General features: G+C 42.0%; 1 protein-coding gene across 6 annotated transcripts in view; it reads right to left on the bottom strand.

Moving 5' to 3' along the window:
• Window positions 1-15,254, bottom strand: part of KIN (Kin17 DNA and RNA binding protein) — a 35,785-nt gene extending 20,531 nt beyond the window's left edge. For all 6 annotated transcript variants that reach the window (XR_004031771.1, XM_030819337.1, XM_030819338.1 and 3 more), the window contains exons 1-7: window positions 15,053-15,254; window positions 10,292-10,386; window positions 7,488-7,531; window positions 7,280-7,402; window positions 5,768-5,949; window positions 2,692-2,740; window positions 1,769-1,829 (exon numbers count right to left, since the gene is read on the bottom strand). Coding sequence is in view for 5 of the 6 variants with exons in the window: in XM_030819337.1 (XP_030675197.1) it covers window positions 1,769-1,829; window positions 2,692-2,740; window positions 5,768-5,949; window positions 7,280-7,402; window positions 7,488-7,531; window positions 10,292-10,386; window positions 15,053-15,166 (668 nt within the window). In the remaining variant the exon portion in view is untranslated. The remainder of the gene's footprint in view (window positions 1-1,768; window positions 1,830-2,691; window positions 2,741-5,767; window positions 5,950-7,279; window positions 7,403-7,487; window positions 7,532-10,291; window positions 10,387-15,052) is intronic.
• Window positions 15,255-15,315: the final 61 nt, after the last annotated feature.

The raw sequence follows: 15,315 nt of genomic DNA, 5'->3' as shown, positions 1-15,315 counted from the left end.
GATGTGAGGATGGGGCAAAGAGACATTTGAAGATGCTCATCTTAAATACTGTAGAGATGCAACCATGAGCCAAGTAATGCCGGCAGCCAACAGAGCTGGAAAAGGCAAGGGACAGATTCTTCCCCAGAGCTCAGATTCTTCCCCAGAGCACAGCCAGCAGGCTCCTTGATTTCAATCCAGTGATACTGATTCAGAATCTGACCTCCAGAAAGACAACATATTTCTGTTGTTTTAAGCCACCCAGTTTGTGGTAATCTGTTACAGCGACCATGGAAAACTAATACAAGGGAGGTCAATTTGGGGAACGCTGGAACCAATTTTAACATCCATCTACATCTAGGAATAACACATACTTCAAAAGAACAGACAGAAATGCATAAAGTTCTAAAAGTATAAGGCATGTGTGTTATATTTGAGCCGATCTTCCAGGTCATATCATGCCAATGTTAGACAATTCTTCCGGAATGTACCCAGATGTAGAACCCAAATAACCAACTTCTTGATGATATCTAATGTAGGTGTTAATTTTGAAATATTATTTTGACCAAAGTTAAGACATCTGGCAAATCATTTTAAAGCTGATCTATATTGCTGATTTAGCCTATCTATCTCCTTCCACACTCCTAGCCACTTATTCAATAGTGTAAATAAACAATGACCTATAAACAAACCCGAAAAACTTAGATCTTAAAAAAACAACATGTAAAATACTAAGTAAAATAGAAAATATCACCCGGCTTAAAAGTAAATTCCAGTAGATACTGGTACTTGACTCTGTCTTACTCATCTTTTTTAACCTCCATATCAAAACTGAATGTAGTGCATGTCAGAAATAGTGAATATAAGATTTGGTGAAAGAATACATAAAAATTGCAAGAGAAGATAATGTAGAAAGTAGGTAGAACTACCTGACCACATGCTATGCCAGGCTTTGGCAAACAACAGCCTAAGGGCCAAATGCCAGCTGCCACTGGCTTTTGTAAATAAATTTACTGGAACCCAGCCATGCTCAGTTCCTTCATGCACTGTCCTTCTCACTACAACAGCAGAGTTCAGTTATTGTGACAAAGACATCTGGCCAAAAAGCCTAAAATATTTACTATGTGGCTCTTACAGAAAAAGTTTGTTGACCCCTGCCCTGTGCTAGACCACCTAGAAGGGCGGGCAATGATTACTGAGTGTTTCCTGGTGTATTTATACTGTACTGGGGGCTACGAAGAGAGGTTGATAATCTCTATTCTCAGAAAACTCACAATGCAGCAAATAAAAGAAAAATACATACCCAGCTAACTTTTAAACTGTGACAAGTGGGCTAAGACAGGAAAAGAAACAGTTTTATATCATGAATAAGGAACCGTTAAATGGAGAAGGATTCATGGAGAACCAAAAGTTTATTCATTTGAAACATATAATCAAAATGAGGCTTTCCTCAAAAACCAGAATCATCTCATTACAGGCAAATAGGAAAAGAATAGTTGCTAGCTGGGCACAGTAGGGCATGGCTGTAATCCCAGCTATTGATACCTGGGAGGCTGAGGCAGGAAGATCACCTTGAGCCCAGGAGTTCGAGGCCAGCCTGGGCAACATAGCAAGACCCCATCTCTTAAAAAAAAAAAAAATTGCTAAAAAAACAATGCAACCAACAAAAAACCAAAAACAGGTGAAAACTACAACTAGAAAAAAATTATTCACAATACTTCAAAATGCAGTAACCAACATTTCACAAAAATCCTAAAGTTTTAAGATATCCGTGAATGATGCAGCTCACCTTGACTTGGAAGATGTTGCTCCGGATGAACTACATGCTCCTTTACTCAAATTAAACGTGACTAGAAGAAAAAAAATGTTATTCCATATGTACATTTCAGGAAAATCATAATAAAACTTCTCAGATAAGATACTACAAAGTGTTCACAGAGGAACTCCAGGACATTTTCAATAAATGAGAGCTAAAATGTTCCTAAGCAGAGACCACACATTCCTGTAAAACGTCCCAGACTGACAGCCATAGAACAGGAGGAACCTCGCACGCCATGTCACCGTGGTGGACCACACGGGCGCTTCCCCGCTCTATCCCCATTTCCCCTGGGGAACAGTACTTCAATTCTGTTTGGGTCTCCACACCTCTTGCCTGTGGCTCAGGGGACATAACACCATTTTCATCTCTGGGGTAAATTCTGATTGTCTAAGCCAATCAACATAATCCCAGTGACTGCTTTTTGGGTAGACATGTGACACAGTTCTGGCCAATGACATTTGAGAGGAAATCTATTGAAGGGAGGAGTGTCTTCTTGGAAAAGTATCCTTGCTCCTAACAGGATTCTAGAAGAGCATCCAGAGATGCTCTCTGCCATCCTCAAGACAATGCAGAGTCTGCATGTGATGGTTGGAGTGTTGGCAGCTACCCTGTGTCCATACGGCATGCAGAACCACCTTACCTCTGGGATTCTTATTATGGCAAGATATTTCCTATTGTTTAAGTTAATTGTAGTCAATTTTGTTACTTGTAGCTTCAGCTATCCTATCCAATTAATTCATTAGTATTACCTTTTCATTAAATCAATAAGAACAATGTAACTCAGACAGATTAGATGTCTTACTCCCAGATATGTTGAGAAGTTGCATTTTTAACAAAGCCAATATAAAAGCATCTATGTTTAAAAAAAGAAAGAAAAGAAAAAATAAAACTACCTTTCTCTTCATCATTTTCTCTGCTTAATTCCGTAAAAGTAGGGACCTCCTAAAAAAAAGAAAGTTTTAAGGTTTTGGTGTACAGTGCACTTACTATCACCATTCAATAGGCCTAAATTATGACTTGCTACCTGTGTTCCCAGGCAGCTCTAATATGCAAGTGATTAAGATCCCAATTAAGAAATTACATGCTTTTGGCCAGGCATGGTGGCTCACGCCTGTAATCCCAGCACTTTGGGAGGCCAAGGCAGGTGGATCATGAGGTCAGGAGTTCAAGACCAGTCTGGCCAACATAGTGAAACCCTGTCTCTACTAAAAATACACAAAAAATTAGCCAGGCATGGTGGTATGCACCTGTAATCCCAGCTACTCAGGAGGCTGAGGCAGGAGAATCACATGAACCCAGGAGGCGGAGGTTGCAGTGAGCCGAGATCGTGCCACTGCACTTCAGCCTGGATGACAGAATGAGACTCTGTCTCAAAAAAAAAAAAAAAAAAAAGAAAGAAAAAGAAATTACATCTTTTGACCCAGTATGGTGGCTGATGCCTGTAATCCTAGCATTTTGGGAGGCAAAGGCAGGTGGATCACCTGAGGTCAAGCATTCGAGATGAGCCTGGCCAACATGGTGAAACGCTGTCTCTACTAAAAATACAAAAATTGAGCCGGGTGTGATGGTGGGCGCCTGTAATGCCAGCTACTCAGGAGGCTGAGCCAAGAGAATCGCCTGAACCCAGGGGGTGACTGTTGCAGTGAGCTGAGATCACGTCACTTCACTCCAGGCTGGGTGAAAGAGCGAGACGAGCCTGGCCAACCTGGTGAAACCCCGTCTCTACTAAAAATACAAAAATTAGCCGGGCATGGTGGCAGGCGCCTGTAATCCCAGCTACTCAGGACGCTGAGGCAGGAGAATTGCTTGAACCTAGGAGGCGGAGGTTGCAGTGAGCTGAGATCATGCCACCGCACTCCCCAGCCTGGGTGACAGAGTGAGACTCTGCACCAAAAAAAGAAAGAAATTACATGCTTTGGCCGGGCATGGTGGCTCATGCCTATAATCCCAGCACTTTGGGAAGTCGAGCTCAGGTGGGAGGAATGTTTGAGGCCAGGAGTTCGAGACCAGCCTGGACAACATTGCAAAAACCCCCATGCCTACAAAAAAAAAAAAAATTATCCAGGCATTGTGGTGCACACCTGTAGTCCCAGCTAATCCTATGAGGCAAGAGGTTCACTTGAGCACCAGAGATCAAGGGTGCAGTGAGCTGTAATCACGCCACTGCATTCCAGCCTGGTGACAGTGAGAGACAGTCTCTCAAAAAAATAAATAAAAAATAGAACTTACATGCTTTGCAAATATCCAATTGAGAATTATTCTAAATACCAAAAAGCAGCTTTTCTCTACCAAACTGCAGAAGTTTACCTATATTTTTATTTCTATTACAACTTAAACAGGAAGTAACAAAAATATAAGGCAATAAACTTTAGGAAAAGCAAAAGCTTTTTTTCTTAAGTCTGTTCAAGAACAGACTAAACTAATGAATAATCAATAGTGGTATACTGGAACAATGGTTACTTCTGGGAGATGGGGTATTAATTGGCAATGAGCATGAGGAAACCCTCTGGGATACTAGAAAAGTTCTATATCTTTATCTGGGTGGTGGTTCCACAGGTTATCTGTCACTCTTTCTACACATGTATATTTGTAAAAGTTCAGTGAACTGTACACATAAGATTAATGCACCTCATACACTTTAATCAATGTATGTTAGAGCTCAATAAACAGTTAAAAAACACTCAGTTTCACATACACACCAGGCTATATTTGCCTGCTCACACACAACTGTTAGAATGTAAGCCACAGGAGGCTGGGCGTGGTGGCTCATGCCTGTAATCTCAGCGTTTTGGGAGGCCGAGGAGGGCGGATCACCTGAGGTCAGGAGTTTGAGATCAACCTGGTCAACATGGGGAAACCCCGTCTCTACTAAAAATGCAAAAAATTAGCCCGGCGAGGTGTCTTGTGTCTGTGGTCCCAGCTACTTGGGAGGCTGAGACACGAGAATCGCTTGAACCCAGGAGGCGGGGGTTGCAGTGAGCTGAAATCGTGCCACTGCACTCCAGCCTGGGCAACAGAGTAAGACTCCGTCTCAAAAAAAAAAAAAAAAGCCACAGGAAACAGTTTTTTGTATCTTTTGTTCACTGAGTATTCCCTGTGCCTACAAGAATCTTGGCACAGTGGAGGCATTTATAAATATATGTTGAAATAAATGCCTCAACCTAGTTATTCTAATACCTCAGCTCCTTCCCTCCCCATTCATCTGGCTCGCACCCCCTGATTCTTCAAGACTCCTGGGCACTGGGGTTGTATCCACCCTCAAATACTCTGTCCTCCCCAGGCGAGAGTAAACATTGCTTCGCTATGTTTCCACATGCTGCGTTTACCTCCAGTACTGAATTAATTATAATCAGTTGAAATTATGTGTATATGTCTTCCCATTAGGTAGCATCTCTATTTAGATAGAAGGAAATTGAGGTTTGGGAAGATAATGTAATTATACAAGATTATGAAGTTAGTAAGTCAGGAATTAAACCAAGGTTTGTCAATGCCAAAAATGTGCTTTTGACACCAGGCTGGTTCTCCTCTTAGTTCAGGAACAGTGCCCACAGAAACTTGATTCAATGCTGAAAAAACACAAGCTGGCTGGGCGCGGTGGCTCACGCCTGTAATCCTGTAACTTTGGGAGGCCGAGGCGGGCGGATCACGAGGTCAGGAGTTCTACACCAGCCTGACCAACATGGTGAAACCCTGTCTCTACTAAAAATACAAAAATTAGCTGGGCGTGGTGGCGGGCGCCTGTAGTCCCAGCTACTCAGGAGGCTGAGGCAGGAGAACTGCTTGAACCCGGGAGGCGGAGGTTGCAGTGAGCTGAGATTGCGCCACTGCACTCCAGCCTGGGCGACAGAGCGAGACTCCATCTCCAAAAAAACAACAAAAACAACAACAAAAAAAAAAACAAGAAAACCAAGCCATTGTGCTTCTTTAGACCTTTGGACATTGCTTCTCAGGATGATGTTGCTTACCCACCTGTTCCTTCCCTTCCAGGCCCCTTCTCACTTGTTCTTCAATAAATTTGGCAGTTTTTTCTTCATCATCCAGGTCCTGCTTTTTCTTTTTCTCCAGTTCCAGTTGCCGGCGGATAGTTTCTGGGTCCCTGTCTATGTACTGAATATACCAGCCTTTTGGTGTCTCGTCCACTTTGCACAAGCCTTAAAAAAACAGCCGCCACCATAAATCAGCATACACTCAAAGCAAAACATAAATATGAATGTGTTTCATCTCTGCATATTTATTCATTCAAACACACTCAAATCAGGCTGAGCACTGTGGCTTACACCTGTAATCTCAGCACTTTAGGAGGCCGACACAGGTGGATCACTTGAGGTCAGGAGCTCAAGACCAGCATGGCTAGCACGGTGAATCCTCATCTCTACTAAAAATACAAAAATTAGCTGGGTGCGGTGGCGCACACCTGTAATCCCAGCTACTCAGGAGGCTGAGGTAGGAGAATCACTTGAACCCGGGAGGCAGAGGTTGCAGTGAGCCAAGATCGCACCACTGCACTCCAGCCTGGCAACAGAGTGAGACTCAGTCTCAAAAACAAAATAAAACACCAAATACACTAAAATACATTCAAATACACAAATTCATGCAACAAATGGGATTTTCCATATTTATATTTAATGAAATTTAGATACTGTATGTGGATTCAACCAACTGTGGGTGAGAAATATTCATAAAAAAAAATGGATGGTTGCATCTGTACTAAACATGTATAGACATTTTTCCTTCCCATGTTTCCCTAACAAGAGTATAAAAACCATTTACATTGTATTAAATATTATAAGAAATCTCGAGATGATTTAAAGTATGTGGGAGGATGTATATAGGTTGTATGCAAGTACTACATCATTTTATTTTATATAAGGGACTTGAGTATCTGTGAATTTTGGGTATCAGCAAGGGGTCCTGGGCCCAATCCCCCATGGATACTGAGAGACAACTGTATTATCTTGCATAGTATTTATTCAATTCTATCTAAGTATTTAATATCCAATGGTTATATGATGTTCTATTAACTTAAGGCAGAAATTATGCTCTCAAAATGGAATCAACTAACACGATGAATAAGCAAAACATGACCCAATTTTTTTTCTCTTTTTTTTTTTTTTTTTTTTTTTTTGAGACGGAGTCTTGCTCTGTCACCCAGGCTGGAGTGCAGTGGCGCAATCTCGGCTCACTGCAAGCTCCGCCTCCCAGGTTCACGCCATTCTCCTGCCTCAGCCTCTCCGAGTAGCTGGGACTACAGGCGCCCGCCACCACGCCCGGCTAATTTTTTGTATTTTTAGTAGAGACGGGGTTTCACTGTGGTCTCGATCTCCTGACCTCGTGATCCGCCCGCCTCGGCCTCCCAAAGTGCTGGGATTACAAGCGTGGGCCACCACACCCGCCCTTTTTTTCTCTTTTCTTATCCCAAACATCCCATCCTGTGAGATTAGAAATGGGAAAGAAAAAGCAACTTTACAATCTCATTCTTACCTTCTCTGCCCAGCCACTTAGTAAAATCCGTCAGAGTTTCCCACTGAGTGGCATTCATGTGGATGTGCTCTCGGTGGCTGATGTATTCGTTGTAGACAATGTTGTTGTGGACCCTTTTAGTGCCTGAGAACAAAATACGACACTGATGATCCTCAGAAGATTATGCGATTTATAAAGTTATTATTTGCACAATATTTAAAATGTTTACCAAAGCGTCTCCTGAGAAGTTCTAGAAAGTCATTTCGGAATTCCCTAATAAAGAAAGAAAGGAAAGGATGAAGGTAATTTCTACAAACATATAGCATCATCTTTCTGAAATTTAAGCAGTAGTACAGTTTTTGTTTTTGTTTTTTTGAGACGGAGTCTCGTTTTCGTCACCCAAGCTGGAGTGCAATGGCGTGATCTCAGCTCACTGCAACCACCACTTCCCAGGTTCAAGTGATTCTCGCCTCAGCCTCCCAAGTAGCTGGGATTACAGGGGTCCGCCACCACGCCTGGCTAATTTTTTTTTGTATTTTTAGTAGGGATGGGGTTTCACCATGTTGGGCAGGCTGGTCTTAAACTCGTGACCTCAGGTGATCTCCACCTGCCTCGGCCTCCCAAGGTGCTGGGATTACAGGCGTGAGCCACTGCATCTAGCCAGTAGTATAGTTTTAATGTCCAAATGATATATGAAACATCTACATGAATATGGCTATGAACCTTTAAAAGCTGATCAAGGAAAGAACTCCAAAAGATTATAGCTTTTAAGGATTAAGTTAAAAGTCAGTCGGGAGTTGAAATTTTTGGTCTTGGTAAAGCAGTCATAGAAAGTTACCACATACCTTTGGAATGGGTCCTTCATGAAGTCTGTTAGTGCCACTGACGGTGGCATAATGACCCCAGTCTATCTATGATAACAAAACTGCCCTGATTCCACGTGAAATTGGCACTTAATATGTCCCTCTGAGCTAGGTACACTGTATTAAGTGCTAGATAAACATAGGTGAATAAGACATGAATCTTAACCTTCAAGGAGGTTACAATCTAGCAGAACCAATCATAACAAAAGTTAAACTGAAAAAGAAATGTAACAAAATATCATTGAAAGAGTCACAGGAGATGCCCAGAGGTGATTTCATTGTGGGCGGTGAAGGATAAGTAGAACCCTAGAGGTGAACTGCAAGAGAAAGCTATTTCCAGCTGGCACAGAAACATGAAAGCCTCACATATCTGAGAAATGGCCTAATTTGACTATAATTTATGGCTGATAAAAATGAGAGTAAGGGTAGAGTAGAATAAGGGAGACGATGTGGCTGGGAAACCAAAATAAGGTTTGGCTAATTTTTGAAGTACCCTGAATGTCATGCGAAAGAGGCTGAGTTTTGTGCAGTCAATAGAAAAGCATTAAATAATTTTGTTTGGCCTGGGTACGATGGCTCATACCTGTAATCCCAGGACTTTGGGAGGTTGACACAGGAGGATCACTTGAGCCCAGGAGTTCGAAACCAGCCTGGGCAACAAAGTGAGACCCTGTCTCTACACACAGACCAAAAAAAAAAAAAAAATCAAAAAATTAGCCAGGTGTGGTGGTGTGCATCTATGTTCCCAGCTACATGGGAGGCTGAAGCAGGAGGATCACCTGAGCCCAGGAGGTCAAGGCTGTAGTAAGCCATGACCATGCCACAAAACAAGACCCTGTCTTAAAAAAAAAAAAAAAAAAAAAAAAGGCCAGGCGTGTTGGCTCACGCCTGTAATCTCAGCACTTTGGGAGGCTGAGGTGGGTGGATCACCTGAGGTCAGGAGTTCAACACCAGCATGGCCAACATGCCAAACCCTTTCTCTATTAAAAATATAAAAAATTAGCAGAGCATGGTGGCGCATACCTGTAATCCCAGCTACTTGGGAGGCCGAGGCAGGAGAATCGCTTGAACCCAGGAGGCAGAGGTTGCAGCGAGCCAAGATCGTGCCACTGCACTCCAGCCTGGGCAACAAGAGCGAACCTCCGTCTCAATAATAATAATAACAATAATAATAATTTATAAACCAATTATTTAAAAAACTTGTTTTGATTTCTATGTGTTGATACATCTAACACATATAAACAGAAGTTCTTGGGGTCTTCAATATTTTTTAAAAGTATAAAGGGGTCCTAGGACTAAAATGTCTAGAAGTTTGGAAAGAAAGAGATGGTAAGAAGCAAAGAGATATTTATTAATGGTAATGATAACAACAGCTAATCTTAATTGAATATAGGCACTCATCTAAGCACTCATAAAGTGTTAATTCATTGACCTTCATATAAACTCTATGAAGGATCAGCAACACTTAGAAGAGGTTGCTATTTTTACTGCCAATTTTTTTTTTTTTTAGACGGAGTCTTGCTCTGTCACCCAGGCTAGAGTGCAATGGTGTGATCTCGGCTCACTGCAACCTCTGCCTCCTGGGTTCAAGCAATTCTCCTGCCTCAGCCTCCTGAGTAGCTGGGATTACAGGTGCCCACCACCACGTCCGGCTAATTTTTGTATTTTTAGTAGAGACGGGGTTTCGTTATCTTGGCCACGCTGGTCTTGAACTCCTGACCTCGTGATCCACCCGCCTCGGCCTCCGAAAGTGCTGGGATTACAGGTGTAAGCCACCTCGCCTGGCTTCTTAGTGCCATTTTAGAGATGAGGAGAATAAACCACAGAAAAACTTAAGTAGGTCATCCAAAGGCATACAGTTTTTAAATGGAGAAGGATTTGAGTTTGGGAAGTCTGAATGCAGAACCTATGTTCTTTGTCACAACTGTGTTAGAATGAAAGACAGTTTTGTATATTTGAAGTGGAAGAAAGGAAAAACTAAGTTGTGAGAAATAATTTTGTAACAGTTTTATACTATGATTTTCAAAAGAAGATAAAAACAGCATAGAGAAAATACAGTTATGTTAACATATAAGAAATAACAGAACTTCCAATATTTAAAATATTAACCATCTATTAAATGTTCAACTGAATAAAGCTTATAAGATAAAGAGTTCTTTGAGTTACTTACTCTGAAAAATAATCCATAAACTGCTGAGGATTTTCTGAAGCCAGCAATAGTTGTCTCTGATGAGATTCGGACATACAATGACACTTAAAGCCATTCTACAAAAAATGTAAAAGTAATAAATTCTGATTTAGGTCATCAAAATGGGCTCTAAATAGAAGTATTTAGTTAAAACCCAAAAAATCTGCTCTTTGATGATAAATTAAAAAATAATCAAATCACTAGCTATAACTACTCTATCAGGTTTTCAAAAAAATTTTTTATAGGGTTGAACTTTCAACTCTGCTAATCAAAGAATAATCCTTGAGATCAAAGAGACAGCAAAAGAGTGCTGTAGAAAACAGACATTAATAAGAAACATACCAGGCACAGAAACAGAAGAGAGATTCCATTTTTCAGACTTAAGTTAACCAATTCTTTTTGAGCACCTACTTTATACAAAGTGTCAGACAAGTGCTCAAAGGAGTAAAATGGGTCATTAGTGAATTTCCACCACAGAAACTACTTTCGCTCACTTTCCTCTACTTCAGCTCATTATCCAAAATACATTGCTGCATATTATATTAACCTTGTTAAACATATTACATCTGTACCTTCTTCAAATGACTGGAAAAAAACATACAAGTTTTCACTTAGTATACCTCTCCTTAATATTTGAACCTCATTCTTCACTAGTAATAGAAATGAAAAATGCGCCTTTCTTGTATTCCCTATCTCTGTCTGAAGCACAATCACCCAAGCCAGGAAACCAGACAACATCCTAGATTCATTCTTCTCTTTCTACCTTCAATTTAATAGGAAGTCTATTCAGCTTCTTAGTAACCCACATCCAGTCCCTCTGATCAATCTCACTGACACCGTCCAGATTTCCAGTCGATTTTGCTTCAAATAGTTTCCTAATCTTTAGATCATGGACCTCTCACACAATTTTTGCCTCATCTGTGCCCTATAAGAATCATAGTTATTATTTAAATTTATTTTTAAAAGAAACTTGGTATCAGCCTCATAAATAAAAAAACAGTATTGCTTTCCATAAATTAAAAAATAAAATAAAATGAACAAACAATAAAGTTACTAAATCCTAGAAACCCAGGAGTAGATTGGGGGGATACCCTGGCTCTGACCTTCATTCTCTTCAGTCTTCCAGTATCAGGAGATTACAGAAAAGAATTAATCCTTTACTCCTTTCCCATAAAAATTGCATATCAGTATAACATTTAAGGATGGCCAGACACAGTGGCTCATGCCTGTAATCCCAGCACTTTGGGAGGCCAAGGCAGGAGGATTGTGTGAACCTCCGAGTTCAAGATCAACCTGAGCAACACAATGAGACCTCCATCTCCACAAAATATTTTTTTAAAATTAGCCAGGCATGGGTGGTATGTGCCTATAGTCCCAGCTACTTGAGAGGCTGAGGCGGGAGGATTGCTTAAGCCCAGGAGTTGGAGGATGCTGTGAGCTATGATCAAGCCACTGTACTCCAGTCTGGGCAAGAGTAAGACCCTGTCTCAAAAAGAAAAAAACAAGTTTAAGGATAACCAAATAGCCCTAGTTGATAAGCAAAAGCTCATTTGTACAAAAGCATGGCAGCCAATCATAAATGTTAAAAAAAATTAGAAAAATAACCTCTTTGCAACTCCTAATAAAATAACTGACTCAGGCAAGGATGCTAAAACACACAGGTAAAAGGTTAATGGGAAACTAGATATGTAGGCATGATTTCTAAGTATTACCCCAATACTCACTTGCTCTTACATGGGGGAAACTATTACTTTCTAATATTATCTACAAGCTGTCACCTTTACTCAATTTAAGTACTACCAAACATTATTGGCTTCCTTATATGATGCTATATGAGATATACAAGATCACCTATAAAGAATACTATAGGCTGGGCGTGGTGGCTTGAGCCTGTAATCCTAGCACCTTGGGAGGCTGAGGCAGGAGGATTGCTTGAGTTCAGGAGTTTGAGACCAGCCTGGGCAACATGGTGAGACCCTATCTCTCTACAAATAGGAAAGTTAATTAGGCATGGTGGCAATCACCTGTGGTCCCAGCTACTTAGGAGGCTGAGGCAGGAGGATTGCTTGAGCTGGGAAGGTCACGGTTGCAGTGAGCCATGATCACGCCACTATACACCAGCCTGCGCTACTGATTGAGACCTTGTCTCAAAAAAAAAAAAAAAACAAAAAAAAAACACAACATATTCCTCCCTGCAAATGTTTAACCTGAAATTAATCTGTCAAGATCACCTACAAAGTATTCTTTCTCCCCAAAATGTTTAATCTAACCCACTCAAAGCTTTTAGATATAATTTCCAGTTGACAGAAACTACGAGTTAGAAGGCAAAAGACAACCAGAGGAAACAAGTCAACATATACGGGATGCTACAGGACAACAGCCTGGCCTCCTCTCTTCAACAAGTCAATGTCAAGAAAAAGAAGTCCGGGCGCGGTGGTTCATACCTGTAATCCCAGCACTTTGGGAGGCCGAGGCAGGTAAATCGCCTGAGGTTGGGAGTTTGAGACCAGCCTGGCCAACGTGGCAAAACCTCGCCTCTACCAAAAATACAAACATTAGCCGGGTGTGGTGCCAGGCGCCTGTAATCCCAGCCTGTAAAGTAGCTGGGACAGCTACTTGGGAGGCTGAGGCATGAGAATCACTTGAACCTGGGAGGCAGAGGTTGCAGTGAGCTGAGATCGCATCACTGCACTCCAGCCTGTGAGACAGGCGAGACTCTGTCTGGAAAAAAAAAAGAAAAAGGGGTGGAGGGAAAATGGGTTATACTCTAAATTCAGAATATAGAGAGAATTAAATTTAGAGAAAACTAAAAGTCCTAATAACTCAGCACACAGGGGACTTTTTGGGCAGTTAAACTAGTTTGTGAGATTATATAATGGTGAATACATATCATTATGCATTTGTCAAAACCCATAGGATGTACAACACCAAGAGTGAACCCTAATGTAAACTATGGATTCTGGATGATACTGATGTGTCAATGTGGTTTCATCCATGGTAACAAATATAACACCTTGTTGCAGGATGTTGATGATGAGGGAGACTGGAGGGGAGAGCGGGGGTCCCAATAACCAAACCTATAACAGTCTATTGCTTTTGACTGAATCTTGATTTCAAGGAGCAGTTGGAGGACAACTAAGGAAGTGTGAATGTGTATTAGATGATAAAGAGGAACTTCTATTAATTTTGTTATGTTGATGACATATACTATGGTTACACAGAAAAGTATCCTGAAATTTTAGAGATGCCTATTTAAGTATTTAGAGGTGAAATATCCTGATATTGGTATCTGCTTTAAAATATTTTTTAAAAAGTAAATATGGCAAAATTACTTAAAGTGTTAAGTCTGGGTGTTACAGACTGCATGTTTGCATCCCCCCAAAGTTCATATATTGAACCCTAACCCCCAAGGGAATGGAATTAAGAGGTGGGCCTTTGGAGGTGACTGGATTTAGATGAGGTCACAAGGGTAGAGCCTGCATGATGAACAGGGTGGGACCATATCTCAAAAAAAAAAAAAAAAAAAGAGGAAAAGAAGTTTCTACTACAGCTTGCTCTATCTGCTTTGTGAGGATAGAGGCAGTTTCGCAAACCAAGAAGAGGACGCTCACTAGAATCTGACCATGCCAGCACCTTGATCTTGAACTTCCCAGCCTCCAGAACTGTGAGAAATAAATTTCTGTCATTTAAACCACCCAGTCTACTGCACTTTATATGGCAGTCCAAGCAGACTAAGACATTAGATAATGGATATACAGGTATTCATTAATAGAACTAAAGAGAATAACTGTATCAATAGTAGTATGAGTCCCACCTAAAATATCTCTTCCTTCACTTGTAGAAACACTGGATTAGATTATTCCAATCGCCTCAGTGTTCTTCCACCCTTACCCAATCCAATCCAATCTCTGGAGAAAAATATGATCACATCACTAGCCTGCACAGCATTCCATCAACCACCTCTTTAATGGGGAAAAGTGTAAATTCCATAGTGCAGCATATAAGGCTTTTCAAGATCTGCCCAGACTCCTTGAGCCACTCTATATATACTTCACTCATTTAAAACTCAGCGACAATCCTACAAGTAGGTGAAATTATTATTCCCTCTTTACAGATAAGTAAAGGGGAATGTAAGTAAATAACTTGCCGAAGCCCACACGGTTGGTAAGTGGCCCAGCTCGACTTTAAATTTTGACAGTCTGATATATCCATAAACCAGATAAATCCATAATCTTAACCACAATATTATTCTGTGCCCGGTACAGTGTAGGTGCTCAATAAATGCTTGCTAGATGAGTAGCGTGGAAGAGCTTAGCTCTCCTTTTTCACCTGATCCCAAAAGAGGAGTGAATCCTAACCACTCTGTTTCTCTTCAGAGTCAAGTCAGAGCTGATGACTGTTACTGGCATTGCCCGGGCGTCTAGTATTGCAGTATCCCCTTCCCTGTGAAGGCTGCAAAACCTTTTCTGATTTCATTTCTTTGGTGGTGGGGATCGGACTGGGGAGGAATGAGGGGTCGCAGAACACAGGCTGCCCGCTGGGCCCGGGGGCTGCGGGGACGGACGGCTCTCGTGCGCTGAGTAGTTGACTCGCCCAGTGCAGACCTCAGAAGCCGCACGACCCGGACCCCGGGAGCCCCAGCCCCGCGCCCTCAGCCCCGCGCCCTCAGCCCCGCGCCCAGGACCTGATCCTGGATTGCCAGGGGCCCTCCTGGGAAGACGGGGCCACTCCGGGCCCACTCACCTCGTCCCGACACTGCTTCTGGCACATCTGGCAATACCAGCGTAACTTCTGCAGCCCCTTGGACTTGATCCTGTTGGCGATAGCCTTGGGAGTAAGAAAATCCGACTTCCCCATGGCGACCACGGCAGCGACCACTTCCCGGACCCCAGTACTCAGCCAGCCGGAAACGGAACCGGGCTGGCGGCGGTGGGCGGGACAAATCCCAGCTGAGAGGAGGAAGGAGGTGGGGCCTGGGAAGACTGGGTTGCAACGCTCGCGAGACT

This window comes from Nomascus leucogenys, chromosome 9, assembly GCF_006542625.1.
Source record: "Nomascus leucogenys isolate Asia chromosome 9, Asia_NLE_v1, whole genome shotgun sequence".
Taxonomy (NCBI): Eukaryota; Metazoa; Chordata; class Mammalia; order Primates; family Hylobatidae; genus Nomascus; species Nomascus leucogenys.
This window is presented reverse-complemented; position numbering and strand designations above follow the sequence as displayed.